The sequence below is a fragment of the Eriocheir sinensis genome, unplaced genomic scaffold, assembly GCF_024679095.1.
Source record: "Eriocheir sinensis breed Jianghai 21 unplaced genomic scaffold, ASM2467909v1 Scaffold736, whole genome shotgun sequence".
Lineage (NCBI taxonomy): Eukaryota > Metazoa > Arthropoda > Malacostraca > Decapoda > Varunidae > Eriocheir > Eriocheir sinensis.
The window spans coordinates 70,001-85,000 of record NW_026112094.1 but is presented as its reverse complement, the minus strand read 5'-3'; the positions used below and the strand labels follow the sequence as shown (position 1 = coordinate 85,000).

The window sequence follows — 15,000 nt, the reverse complement described above, 5'->3', positions numbered from 1 at the left end:
GAGTTTGATAATATAGATACACACTTCTTAACTTATTATTAGAACAGTCTTATTCTTGTTTACTCTTCCCTGGGGTTTAAAAATAGAGAACCATTTGTTAACTAATCTGTATGACTTTCTTACTCTTGTTTACTCTTCCCGTGGCTTTGAAACTAGAGAACCACTTGTTAAAACTAATGTGGTGTGTGTGTGTGTGTGTGTGTGTGTGTGTGTGTGTGTGTGTGTGTGTGTAAATATTTCACGACGCGCACTTTGAAAACAGGATCAGCTTTTAACGAATAATCTGCCTAGCAAGAGCTTACGCATTTTTACGTAATCCACTCCCTCCATTATCACATCACCTGTTGTTGCTGTTTTTTGTGTCCTGCTTTTTCTCGTCTCTACAAGTAAGAGGGTGTTGCCTCGGTACAGAATTCGTGCAAGTTTCTCAACGTTATTTACTTTTTTATTTTACTTTTTAAATCTAAGAAAATAAAAGTATCGGTGATGAGTCCGTAGATTTATAATGGACACAAGGCCTTGAGGATGTCAGCTGGTGTGCATTTTCGTGGTGAGCGAGACAAAAGATGAGAAGTTAATTTGAAGTGATTTATATATTTACACGTAGTAGCGGTATTGGAAAAAAAATAATCTTCAGCTCACATTAATTATGGAAAACGAAGGGAGTTAACATATAATACGGAGTTTTCGATTATTGTTTTATTTTATTTTATTTTATTTATGTTTTTGCTTTAGTTGTTGTTAGGTATTATTTTTCTTCTTACTCTCCTCGTTGATTTTGTTGTCATTATTATTATTTTCCTCATACTTCTTCTTCTTCTTTGTCTTTTCTTCTTTGTCTTTTCTTCTTCTTCTTCTTCTTCCAGGACGCTAGCGTTCTTCAGGATGAGCTAGACAGACTATATGATTGGGCGGGGAAGTGGCAGATGGAATCCAATGTCGGGAAGTGCAGTATTCTGAGTGTAGGTAGGAATAACCCCTCACACAATTATATACTCCTTAAATGACACTCCGCTGAGTAGGTCTGGGTGTGAGAGGGATTTAGGAGTCTTAGTGAGCACTGACCTCCGTCCTGGAGCTCAGTGCATTCAAGATAAGAATCGTGCAAATAGGGTACTGGGTTTCATCTCGAGGAGCGTAAGCAATAGGAGCGCTGAAGTCATCCTCAAACTCTACTTAGCATTAATTAGACCTCATTTCGATTATGCGGTTCAGTTCTGGTCACCTTACTGTAGAGTGGATATCAAGTAGTTAGAATCTGTACAGAGGATGATGACAAAAATTATTCAAGGGGTGAGAAACTTGCCTTATGAAAATAGACTGAAACATTTAAATTTATACGCTCTAGGAAGGCGAAGGTTACGAGGTGACTTGATCGAGGTTTATAAATGGGTGAAGGACTTTAATAAAGGGTATGTAAATAGGGTTTTGGTTGTAAAAGAGCAAGGTAGAACACGTAGCAACGGTTTTAAGCTAGTTAAATTCAGATTCAACAAAGACATAGGCAAGAATTGGTTTACCAGTAAAATGGTGGATGAGTGGAACAGGCTTCGGAGTCATCTTGTGGGTGCCAATACCATAGATGCACTGAAGAAGAGTTTGGATAAATTCATGGATAGTGAGGTTAGGTGCGGTTAGACTTACAGGAACTGCCTTGTATAGGCCAACCGGCCTCTTGCAGACTCCTTACGTTCTTATGTTCTTTTGTTGTTGTTGTTGTTGTTGTTCTTGTTTTTGTTCTTCTTCTTTTTCTTCCTCTTTTTAATAATTTCTTCTTATAATAAATGATCGCTTTGTCCTTCCATTTAGTTATCGATGTTTCTCTGTCTCTATCTTGCACTTCCTTTAGACAATTAGTCTCCCTTCCTTCCTCTTACTTCCTCACTCCCTCTTTATGCCTCCTTTTTTTTTTTTCCCCATTCCGTTCTTTCTATCAATGGTCTAATGTCGGCTGCAATTAGTTTAACGTCGGTGGCAGTAAAAGCATTCGAGTCTATTATAGATGAAAATATCCGTGACCACCTAGAGTCCTAGAGAAACAGCCTGATCAATGGCCCCCACCATGGGTTCATTAATCAAGGCTAGATCTTGTCTGACTTTATTGTTTTTTCTTTTTACAAAAAGTGTCAAATACGTAAGGACGACAGTTATGATATTGTATATCTTAATTTTAGTAAAGCATTCGACAAAGAACCTCACCAATAACTTTGACAACAATTAAAGCCCACGGGTTTGAAGGTAGATGGATCATGGTGTGGTTCAGTGACAGGAAGCAGAGTTCTGGGTTGAGGTAGTACATGGGGATAATGGGATTGGGTTCGAGGTACTAAGTCTGATGCAAATATCAAGATACTTTGGGTGGAGCAGGTGCGGGAATTCCCTACCCGGCAGCATTGTCGCTTCAACCACAACAAGGCATACAATTTTATATGTCGGTTGTTTAGTATTTGACATAGTTTTTAAATTTTTGTATATGGTAAAACAAGTCTATATTATGTTGTGAATGTATCGAATTTTAGGATAGTAACGATGATTTATGTATGGAAATGAATTCAACCGTGTGCTACCCAGCGACGTTGTCATGTCTATGGTCAAGGTCGCCGGGTGACCCCCTGTGGACCTCGGGTTGCCCCGGGCCATTATTCCCTGGTAGAGAGGAAGCGGGTGAGAGAGGGGGAGGGAAGGTAGCGGTAGCCAAGGTCCAGCCCATGAGACAGATGCAAGGATTTCTTGACAACATTTTATCAGTGTCTTTTTACCGATACCCTCGCTACACTTGACCCGATAAAAACAGTTCTATTTTGTGAGCTTTGTTCTCCGTTCATTTTGCAATTGGCAAGGAACCTATAATATGGCCCCTCGGGCCAAATTTGTGGCTTTACCGTGTAGCAGCGACGGGCCAAATTTGTGCCATGATATAAACCCCCCAAAAATAGATGATGCATAAACCGATCACAAAACGCTTTGATATATATTATGAAATGATTTGTGTGAGTGATGATTTTTTTCTCATTTTTCTCGCTTAGAAGGACCATTAAGAAACATGATCCCTGTGGCTACAGGGTTAATAGTCCCCTCATATCCTTGTGTATCCGTGTTATTTCCTTCACCTCGTTCTCCACTGCTCTCCCTCTCTCTCTGTCCCGTTCCCGGTCTCCCTCAATCCTCTCTCTCACCTCCCAACCCTCCCTCCCTCCCAGCCACTCACTCCCTTAATCCCATAATCGTCACTCCCTTAATCCCCATAATCCTGTGATCGCGATATTATTGACAATTAGTCCCGTTCTAATGCGTTTACAAACCCAACTCATTAATCGATTCCTACTTTACTCTCTCTCTCTCTCTCTCTCTCTCTCTCTCTCTCTCTCTCTCTCTCTCTCTCTCTCTCTCTCTCTCTCTCTCTCTCTCTCTCTCTCTCTCTCTCACTCTCTCTCTCTCTCTCTCTCTCTCCAAGATTAAGTAATATGTATAGTGTTTTGATGTGTTTCTGTTAATATTTTTGAAACTATGAGGTTTGTGGAGAAACGAGAGAGGAGGGAGGTGGAAGTGGAGGTGGAGAAGGAGAAGGAGGAGGAGGTGAAGGTGGAGGTGGAGAAGGAGAAGGAGGAGGAGGTGAAGGTGGAGGAGGAGGTAACTTTATTCTCTCACAGTCCTCATATAAGGCAACCACGAGGTCTGTTTTTTTCTTTTAAAGGAGGAGGAGCAGGAACAAAGAAACACAAATTGAGAACAAACAACAGCAGGCCTGCTGGTCATTACGAGGCTGTTTGTGATAAGCTACACTAACTATCTAATCAAAGGTGGAAGATGAAGGACAGCAAAGGCGAAGGCCGTGGTGAGCAAATCAGGGAAGTAAAGTAACGGAACAGGCCGAGGCAGCAACACTATAATATAGTCGCCAAGTCAGTCAGTTCGGGGCCTCGCCATTCGCGCCAATCCAGGCAGAATCTTGGCGGTTCAGTCTCCTTCCTTCGCCCTGTCAACTTCCCACTTTCGTCACATCACTTTCCTTCCTTTCCTCGTTCCTTCCTTCGCTCCTGCCCTCGTTGTTGCTTTCCTTCCTTCCTTCCCTCGTTGTTGCTTTCCTTCCTTCCTTCCCTCGATGTTGCTTTCCTTCCTTCCTTCCTCGTTTCTTCCTTCGTCCTGTCATTTTCTCCATCCTCCCTTCCTCCTGTCATCTTCCCCCTTTATTCCTCCTTCCTCTGTCACCTTCCTTTGGCCTTCGTCCTGCCATCCTTGATCCAACAAAAACGGTCTCCGGCGCCTTCACTGTATTTTCGATTGATTTGAATTAATCCCGTCTGGAATTTTAAGAGGCTCATCTTGCTATCCACCCTCCTCGCCTCGCGGGCTGGGGAGCGTCAGGGGCCCAAGGCCTTCCTGGCGAGCGTCGCAGGGCTCAGGGCTCCGGCAGGGCGCCTCAGCTCCCCGGAGCGTCCACGGAGGTGTCGGAGATCCCGAGTGTCCGGGGGTTGGGGGGGCGTGAAGTGGCAGCAAGACATGCAGTTACTGACCTCTTATTAGCCAGACGACGCGTTAATGACACGTTCCAATGGAAGGTTCGACGCATGGGGAGGTACAATTCCCCTAAGCAAGGCAAGTGTCATGCCAACTACGATAAAAACGAAAATCCAAAAAAAATACAAAACCAAAAAATCCAAAAAAAATTGTCTTGTTTTGCTTTGTTTAAAGCGTCTTGTATGTTGGTATGGCGGGTCTTCTCTGGGGAGAAGGAGACTAACGCGTTCCAACATACAAAACCAGGAAAAGACGACATGGAAACACCGAGAGAAGGAGGGGAAAGAAGGGAACACCAGAAGAAGGAAAATGAAGAGAAGTAACACTAGAAGAAGGCATATGAAGTAACACAAGAAGAAGGAAGTTGAAAAGAGTAACACAAGAAGAAGGAATTTGAAAGAGTAACACAAGAAGAGGAATTTGAAAGAGTTACACAGAAGAAGGTATTGAAAAGAGTTACACAGAAGAAGGTATTGAAAGAGTAACACAGAAGAAGGTATTGAAAAGAGTAACACAGAAGAAGGTATTGAAAAGAGTTACACAGAAGAAGGTATTGAAAAGAGTAACACAGAAGAAGGTATTGAAAAGAGTAACACAGAAGAAGGTATTGAAAAGAGTAACACAGAAGAAGGTATTGAAAAGAGTTACACAGAAGAAGGTATTGAAAAGAGTTACACAGAAGAAGGTATTGAAATGAGTTACACAGAAGAAGGTATTGAAAAGAGTAACACAGAAGAAGGTATTGAAAAGAGTTACACAGAAGAAGGTATTGAAAAGAGTTACACAGAAGAAGGTATTGAAAAGAGTTACACAGAAGAAGGTATTGAAAAGAGTTACACAGAAGAAGGTATTGAAAAGAGTTACACAGAAGAAGGAATTTGAAAGAGTAACACAAGAAGAAGGAATTTGAAGAGAAATAACACAAGAAGAAGAAATGTGAAGTAACACCGGAAGGAAAATGCAGAGAAGCAACACTAGACAAATGAAAATGGAAATGAAAAGAATCATCCACCTTTCGGCCCAAACCAACATCACAAAATTATGGGCGAGTCTCTTCTGGGAGGAAAGCGGCTCGTTCAGACCCAGGAACACCAGAAAGGATGATAGAAACATCAAGAAAAGGAAAACAGAAAAGTCATCCACCTTTCGGCCCCTGGGGCCGCAGGGTGGGTGACGGGTGAATCTCCTCTGGGGAGAAGGAGGCTAACCCACACAGTCAAGATAGTGGATAGAAAGGAAATTAAATCATCGAGAAAAGAAAATGAAATTACAATATCAAGAAAATAACTAAAAGTCATCGAGCTTTCGGCCCCTGGGGCCTGGGGCAGTGACAGGTGAGTCTTCTGGGAGGAGGAGGCTCATCCACAGCCAACACCAACAGAAAGAAAAGAAAAGAAAACATCAAGAAAAGAAAAAGAAAACATCAAGAAGAAGAAAAAGGAAAAGAAAAGAGAAAAACAAAGTAAACAAAGCAAAACAAGACAAAACAAAAACAAAACAAATTAAAACAACATAATAAATAAATAAATAAACAACCCAATAACAAACAATATAATTTAGCTACTGGGACTGCTCAAACGATCGAGATCAGCTTGGAAGTGTTCTTTATCCGTTATCGTAGTGACTCTGCTGGCTATGTTTGTGTCGTCGGCAAATTTCGATATTTTACACGATAGCCCCTCGTCAATGTCATTTACGTACACTAAAAACAGAACAGGTCCCAACATCGACCCCTGTGGAACACCGCTTTTGACATCTCGCCAGTCAGATAACATAAGAACATAAGAACGTTGGAATCTGCAAGAGGCCGGTAGGCCTATACAAGGCAGTTCCTTTGACCCTAAACTCCCGTGTATCTAACCCCACCTAGTATCGCTGTCCATGAATTTATCTAATCTATTTATGAATGTGACAATTGTATTGGCACTCACCACATGACTGCTAAGCCTATTCACTCATCCACAACCCTGTTGGTAAACCAATTTTGCCTATGTCCCTGTTAAATCCGAATTTATCCAGTTTAAACCCATTACTTCGTGTCCTACCCTGTTCTCTTACCAACAAAACCTTATGAATATCTCCCTTATTAAAGCCCTTCATCCATATATAAACCTCGATCATGTCTCCACGCACCCTTCGCCTTTCTAGAGAATGCAAGTTTAACTGTTTGAGTCTTCCCTCGTATGGCAAGTTTCTCAACCCCTGAATCATCTTAGTCATCCTCCTCTGCACTGATTCTAACATTTTGATATTCATTCTATAGTAAGGTGACCAAAACTGAACCGCATAGTCAAGATGAGGTCTAACTAATACTAAATATAGTTTGAGGAAGACTTCGGCGCTTCTGTTGCTTGTTTTGAAGCCTTACTGGGTGTCGGAGATTGCATGATTGTCTTCTAGAAACTTAACAAGTTTGTCTCTAATGATCTTTTCGAGTATTTCTCCTGCCACTGATGTCAAACTTATGGGCCTGTAGTTTAATGCAACACTTTTGTCTCCTTTTGAAAATCTGTGTTACGTTCGCCATCTTCCAGTCTTCCGGGACCTTATTCAGTTGAGCTGACCGGTTGAACATATTAGTGAGTGATTGAATTATTTGTTGTTTAAGCTCTTTAATGACCGCGGGGACAAACTGTCAGGCCCGCTGACTTGTTCGTGTCGAGTTTGTCCAAATACTTTTCACTTCTCCGCGGGCCAGGGCCCTCAGCAATGGTTTCGATGTCATCGACTGTGAATACGGATGCTCAGTTAGTGTTGAGGATTGTGGCCATTTGATTACTGTCCCGAGTTACTGATCCAGTCTCGTCTGTCAGGGGACCAGTATTGGATATATGTTTTCGATCTGATGTATGTGAATAATTTTTGAGTTGGTCTTGATGTTGCGCGCTATTTGTTCATCATAGTTGCGTTTATTACCTTCTAATAAGGGTGCGACAAGCTTTTAGGCTGGTGTGGTACTGTGTGCGGGCTTCAGCAGTGTCATTCTCTTTCATTAGATTATAAAAAAAAAAATTAAGTTTACCGCCCTTTTTAATTCTCTGGAAATTCACGGTGGATCTACTGCACCATTTACTCGCCTGGGTTTCGTAGGCACTGTAGCCTTCTCTACTCCCAAAAGCTTATCTTGGAAGTCGTTCACACGTTGTTGATTGTATTGTCGGTGAGGTTAAGTTGGTCCCCAGGTCGCAGGAGGAAGCAGCTCACAGGCTGGGTTGAAATTTGATTTTTGTAGTCTGGTATCACTGACAGATTGTCTACGAGTTTGTGACATATGTTGACATTAAAACGGATTTAGTGGTGATCGCAACCATGAATTTTCTCACCATTTTCACAGTCGCGAATGAGGTCGGGTCAACTTACTAATACCAAATCCGGCAGATTGTTTTCTCTTGTCGGTTGAGTTACAACTTGTGAGGAACGAATCCTTAACCATTTCTATAAGTCTGTTATTACTTATCAAGTAGGAGGAGAAATAGGAGGAGGAGGATGAAGAAGAAGAAGAAGAAGAAGAAGAAGAAGAAGAAGAAGAAGAAGAAGAAGAAGAAGAAGAAAAGAAAAAAACAGAAAATTCATAAAAGAGCTCTACCGCCGCCTCCTCCTATGCTTGTTTCCATGTTTCCATGTTTCCTGCTTGATTAGGGAGTGTTCATGAACTTGTAATGAATAATCTCAACAACAGGGAGAGGAGGAGGAAGGAGGAGAAATTGACAGAATAAACAAGAGAGAGAGAGAGAGAGAGAGAGATGACCTCTGTACCTGGAAGACTGTCTGTAATTGGAAGACTCATCATTAAAACTCTGCTTTCTAATGAGGATAATCGAGCTAATGAAGATACGTACGGTACATATGTTCGATTACTATTGCTTCTTTTCTTTAGCGTTCTGTCCTCCTTTCATTGTTTATATTGCCTGCAGACGATTCATTCCTCATGTTTACAAGCTGAAGACGAAAAATAAGGAAACGGAAGGGAAATAAAAATAAAAGGATGAATAGCGAGATGAAAAAGCCAAAACAAGAAGATGAGGAAGAACTTAACAGAAAAATCGAAAAATAAACAATGAAAAAAAGAAAATATTCTTTGGAAGATAAGGAATAGGAGAAGGAGGAAAAAGAGGAGACAAAGAAGAAAATTTAGGCAGAACAAGAAAATAATAAAAAAAGCATCGTTGTGGAGGTGATTGCTGTGTTGAAGTCGAGCTTAAACACCGCGGCACAACACACAGCCTTGCCCTCTCCACAGCCGCAGCACAGACACGCCACCCTTTGCCCAGGCCGCTGACCTCCCGACGCAGCAGCGGCTAAATACCAACGACACCCTCCTTGCATTGAAATGGCCAGCGCTCTCCCCGCCTCCTCCTCCTCCTTCTACGCCTCCTTCTCTTCCTCCACCACCTCCTCTTCCTCCTTGCCCTGCCACCCTCCTCCTCCTCCTCTTCCTCCTCCTCTTCAACCCTGCCCTTTGAACTCACTCTACCTCCTCTTCATTGCTCTCTTTGCACGCTCCCTTCTCGCGCTACCATTTTCCATCTCGTTTCTTTCTTTCTTCTCCCATTTCTCCATCACCTACTATTCCTCCTCCATCTCCTCCTCCTCCTCCTTCTTCTCTTTCTCCTCCTCCAGCCCTCTAGTGATCTCTGACCCTCTCTCTCTTCCCCTCGCTTCCTGCCTCCACCACAGATTATAACTATTAGTATCATCTTCCTGACAATTTGAAAGCCTCCCGACAATGCCAGGGCTGTGTGCTTCCCGCCATTTGGTGTTTAGTTGTCTGTACGTAGAAGTGACGATCTGATGCGTATAGTCTGTCGATACGCAGTGCTGTGGCGTCGTGTGCGTTCACTGGAGTCTTGCAGTGGGATATGTTTACCAATTAGTACGCACCAGACCAGTTGGCTCTCATAAGAAAAGACACCACTTGAAAGTTGAAAATTTTAATTAAGTATAATTATTAAATAATATTAAAAGGAAATATGTAAACTTCATCAGGACTATATCAATGTTCCTATGCATTGGTTAAAATCACAACAGTAACATCGGTTTCCGATATGACCTACGATGGAAGGAGGCGGACGATAATAAAGCGTATGGGTGGACAGCTGCCTCCACACCAAGGCTCCGTGGTTTGCGAGGCCCTTTTTTCTGCCCAGGCGAAGCGATGACGGCGAAATAATGAACCGACGAGGTACTTCTGAGGATGGCTGTTCAGACAGCCCAACAGACCAACCAATTAATGCTCAAACGATGTGCAAGACGCTGACGAGTAACTGAATAAATGTTTTATTCATCAGTTGTTGAACTTCATTTAGTAGAAAAAATATTGAAAAAAGGAGAAGTTTGATTAATGGATTGTAGCTTCAGGCAGCGGAGGCGTCATGCCCCTGGCTTCTAGACGTGTGCCTACCTGGAAATGTACGAGAAAACATTTTACCTGAGCATGCCTTTCCTGAAGCCCTAGCGTGGCATAACAAGGACTAGATTTCTTGGATAACAGTGGTTTCATATTTTTTTTTTTTTTTTACGCGATCGCTACGGCTTCTCGACCATCCTCTCACTTCACCACCTTCCACCGATCCATCCATCCCTCCACCAACAACCTCCACCCTACGTTTATTTACATCTTCACTATCAGTCTCTCCTTCCTCATCCCTTCATAACGTCTACCCGTCCACAGCATCCACTTCCTCCACTAATAACTTCCACCATCGTCCACCAGCTCCACCCTCCCTCCGACACCAGCTCTCGCCCTACCCCGCCGACCCTCAGCCCCCCCCTCCCCTCTCCCCGAACCGCCCGCCCCCCTACGCCAGGCCATCCCGGGACGGAGAACAAACAAACGAGGCGCCCTGTGACTAGGATTGCCCAAAATAGGAGAAAAGAAATTCATTACAAATTCATGGAGGATCACGAGGAATGGGTTTTGTGGTAGTACACGATGATAGGATGCTCTCTCTCTCTCTCTCTCTCTCTCTCTCTCTCTCTCTCTCTCTCTCTCTCTCTCTCTCTCTCTCTCTCTCTCTCTCTCTCTCTCTCTCTCTCTCTCTCTCTCTCTCTCTCTCTCTCTCTCTCTCTCTCTCTCTCTCTCTCTCTCTCTCTCTCTCTCTCTCTCTCTCTCTCTCTCTCTCTCTCTCTCTCTCTCTCTCTCTCTCTCTCTCTCTCTCTCTCTCTCTCTCTCTCTCTCTCTCTCTCTCGATAGTAAGTTACTAAGTTAAAGATACACTGATACTTTTGTTCATTTAGTCTTAAGATGCACTGACGAGCTGACAATCTCCTATCCATGCGATGCGCGGCTCACGTCACACCCGGGAGGCTGAAGACAACACCCAGCAAGAGTATTTACACTTCTCGTACATATCATTATGCTCTGAAGTTGATTTTCACCGCCGCGAGAGCACGTATTCAGGATTAATTCACACATCTCGGTACAGATCAGGCATAAATGGCTACATAGAAGTACGGTATGTTTAGGGACATCCGGTGTAGCTGAGCGTGGCCTCGGTATACATATCCGTCGCATTGGTCCTTGAGCCTGTAGTGGTTACGAACCCATCACCGCGGGACACGAGCCAGCGTGACATCGGTATCTCAGTTTGGCTTCCCCAGGTTTCCCCAGGTGCCCATTGATCAACCATCCCGAAAGGTGGAATGAACAGCTGGGTGAGTTGCACGCCGACCGGCCACGGCAGGATTCGAAACTTGATAATTCCTGTATCCATTGTTCCTGCATCTTAATCTTACCTGGAACTGCAAGTTATTTTGTTACTTTTTTGCAGTCGTTGGGCCTTAAAGTCAAAATTCTGGCTATGCCGCAGGTTTAAATTCGCCTTACTTTTCTTCGTAAACTCGATAGCAAATCACTTAAAAATAGTCATTTTAATGGGAAAACACTTTACAACACTGCCAAAAGTGTGTCATTACTGGTGTCAAAAATATCAAGTGGCATAAACTACTGTTAAAGAAACACGGAATGTAGATATCAGTTTCAAGGTTGGACAGGAAGTGTTTACAATCACTGGCGGTGAGCTGCCCTGCACGGCGACGAGTGACATCACGCGTACGAATTGGCTCGCTGAAAATATCAAGGCTAGTTAGGAGGGACGCTGTTCAGTGAGCTAACAAGTGTGTCACACGAGGCACGTTCTGTGAGTATTCGGCTGGAATTACTTAAAACTACGTGAAATGAACTAGAAGGATTGTAAGAGTGAGGGCTGACACAGCGCATCAAGGCGTCGACTTACCACTCTGCTATACTTGATGGCGGCCATTTATTTATGGAAATAGTAATTGAGGTAATACAGTGTTTTCAGAAGCATTGTGATGACATTAATGTTAGGGAACAAAAGTATTGTAGGAACTCGCCCCCAGAAAGCACTACAAAACACGGTACACCGCCGCTAGCAGACAGCTGGTGGCGCGTTTATGACCGACTCCTCTGTTATTTCTAATCGTGGCGGAGATTCCCTCCTCCTCGGCGATACACGCAGGGATGGCGCAACACCCCCGGCAATCAAAAAAGAACTTCACGGCCCGCTAAGTATAGGCCAAACTTCCCTGGTCATTAAGTCCAACCTCCACTCGCCGGCAGCCTCAGGGCGGTCATCTGTCCGGCATCCTAATACCCATGATTGGGCACCGCAGCCTCTCCATACGACCCCAGTGACCCTGGGCCACCCGGGCCCTGGAGAGGAAAGACTGGCACACGTGGCTTTGTAGACCTTTAAAGCTGAGATATTTTTTAAAAGAAAACAATAGTGTTTACTATTTTTCTCGAAGCAGCACAAATAGTATGCAGTGTAGTCCATCCCTTACTTTTGAACAGGCTAAAGAATGAAACCGACTTGGTTATGCAACGTGCGTGTATGATGTATCCTCAATCTTCGCCGTAATGGTGAGTTGCTACGTGCTCGACGTCGATATTCCGAAACAGGCAATGTGGAGGTTGGGATGATGGTAGCAATGCGCCAGACGATGACGGTAATGTCAGTGTCTGCATACTCGTTTTGTCATGGGTGTATCGGGACGCAAGGCTGGTCTGGGGAAGTACATGATAGCCCATACATGGTTTGAAAGGTTCGGACAATGACATAGTGCGTAGAGTCGTGTGGCGTAAGTTCGTGTGTGGTGGCGCTTCACATCATGATGCATTGCAGGTCGTCCCAACACTAACGTATGTAATCTGCCTCCCCCTCACCCCATCTTTCCTTTCCCCAGGACGGTGTCGTCAGCGGGGTCTTAGCGCCACCTGCTGTGCTCGCCAAAGGGTGCCGGCCTCACGCCCCGCCAGAGCCGCATCTGTACGCGGGCGCCTGACGCCATGGTGGCCATCAGTGAAGGTGCGAGGGCGGGCCTGCGAAGTGCAGCAGCAGTTCCAGCATCATCGGTGGAACTGTTCCCTGGCGTCTACCAGCAACAGCGCGTTCAGCCACATCGTTCTTGTGGGTCAGTTAATAATGGCTGGCGAGGTTTCATCCATGCTTTTCTAAACTTCACATTTCAGACATTGATTGATATTATGCAGCTTGTATGGCACTTACTAACACAAGATGGAAGGAGCACCGTGACATTAACACCATCGTTCTCACTCTTAAGTAATTTACTTGTACTTCAGTCGATCAGGATCATGTGTAATAATAATAATATAAGATTAATACGAAATAGTAATTAATGTTTCTGGGCTTCTAAAACTCAAGATGAACCTCTTAAAGTAGCCCGAGCTGCACGTACTGCATTGCATCCCCTGACCATTAAGCTGTCGTGGAGGGAAGGTATGTAACCTTTCTCCGCACTTGAGCATGGGATTAACCCTTACGACATACCAGCAAGCCATCCCCGCTCAGAGGCTCTCAGCGACCGTGTCCCCATTATTCTCCCGCCGCCGGGCAAGGGGTGAGCACAGCGCCCACAAGGGTTGCTTCGTCCCCTCAACACGTGCGCACCGTTCCTTTTTTCACGTCTCTTTCACTGCTCCTGCCTGAGCCCCTGTTCCCCTACTTATCTCCTTCTTTGCCCTCAGCTATTTGTTTACATGTAGCATGTAATCCTCGTTTTGTACCGATTGTCATTTTGTTCTCTAAAACCCAATTCAAAGGTCCATTAGCCTGTTAAGATCCCCCAGGACATGGTCAGCTTGCCATATTTCTTCACCGAACAACACTCTTCTCGTAAACCTTCCCTACAAGATGAGCAGGATTCTTATGAGTGTTTACCAACTAAGTGTCCGTGTTCATGTAAATTTCAACTTGCTCAAAACTCATCTCGAAGATGATCTGCAGACCGATTTACTGCGTGAAATGTTCACTATTCAGGGACTGTCCTGCACCCACTCGTTGTGAAAGCGTTGTGGACAGTCAATGAAGAAAGTCTTTGTGCCTCCAGTCTTAACAATCAGTTGCGGTACATTCTCCTGGATGATCCTTTTCTAACGGAGGGAATCTGGCACAAAAGCCGCAATGAGGCTCGCTGCCCGCGGACATTATCTTACAAAAACCAAGGGGTAGTGAGTTGAGCAGGGCAGGATGGGGCCCCTGAATGAACCAGATCATTTGTAGCATCACGACGCCTGTATGGCCGGGGACAAGAAAACACCCGCCCTGCCATCCGCCCGGTGGCGTATTTTGTGCAGGGGGCGCAGCTCCTCTTTCAGTGTGAGATGCACATTAACTGAACACATTAATTATGAACGCTAAAGTTCATGTATGTTTCACATTATCAGACAACTTTACAGCATTCGTAAGATGCAAAATATATAAATACTGGGTCTTTCTGAGTTCCTCTCGACATCCGCCAGCGCTGGCCACACCCATCTCTGAGGGAGGGAGGGAGCCAGTGTGTAATGGTCAGCGTGGCCATCATTGCACCGAAAGTAAAATTTATTAGTAATAAATGTCATGCCTTGAAGGAGCTAGTTGGGTGAGCATCAGAAGTGGCCGCCGTCAATCATGCTGTAGGCCGCCTCCTCCCCTCCCCAGCAAGCCCAGTCACCCCTTAATGGCCGGCCTCAGCCCCACCAGCCACGCGTCCCTACAATTTATATCTAAATCACTCTGTAGCGCTGGTGCCAGAACCGGTTGGGTTTCTTTATCTGTGTGCCCGTTTTCTGGCGTTGTAACGGCCCATCAGCAAGTATCCGCATGAAATCTGTGATGAGAATACCTCACATGACTTCTGTGATTTTGCAACGCCATACATGCCTGACATAAAGTGCAGGCAGCAAACTGTGGGTCATTTTCGGCATATAATCTCGTGGAGGCAAGACGTTAAACATAACGCCACAGAACTCTTCAGTGCTGCTGCTCCCGCCATCAGCCCTCGGGACATCACCATCGAGGGGCCGCCCGGTGATTATGACGAAAAAGGCAGACACACGCAGACAGGCCGCCCTTGAATGTGGCATTGCTGGGTTATTGCCGCACCGGTGGCCTGGGGCAGCAGTCCTTCACCCGCTTCTTCCAAACGCCGCATTACACGCAAAGAATGTCTTGGAAT

General features: G+C 44.6%; 1 protein-coding gene across 1 annotated transcript in view; it reads left to right on the top strand.

The window, feature by feature from the left end:
* The window catches only part of LOC126994169 (MAGUK p55 subfamily member 3-like), a 23,627-nt gene extending 10,876 nt beyond the window's left edge, over positions 1 to 12,751 (top strand). The window contains exon 4 of the mRNA XM_050853419.1: positions 12,727 to 12,751. Within this exon, the coding sequence (XP_050709376.1) occupies positions 12,727 to 12,751 (25 nt within the window). The remainder of the gene's footprint in view (positions 1 to 12,726) is intronic.
* The last annotated feature ends 2,249 nt before the right edge of the window (positions 12,752 to 15,000 follow it).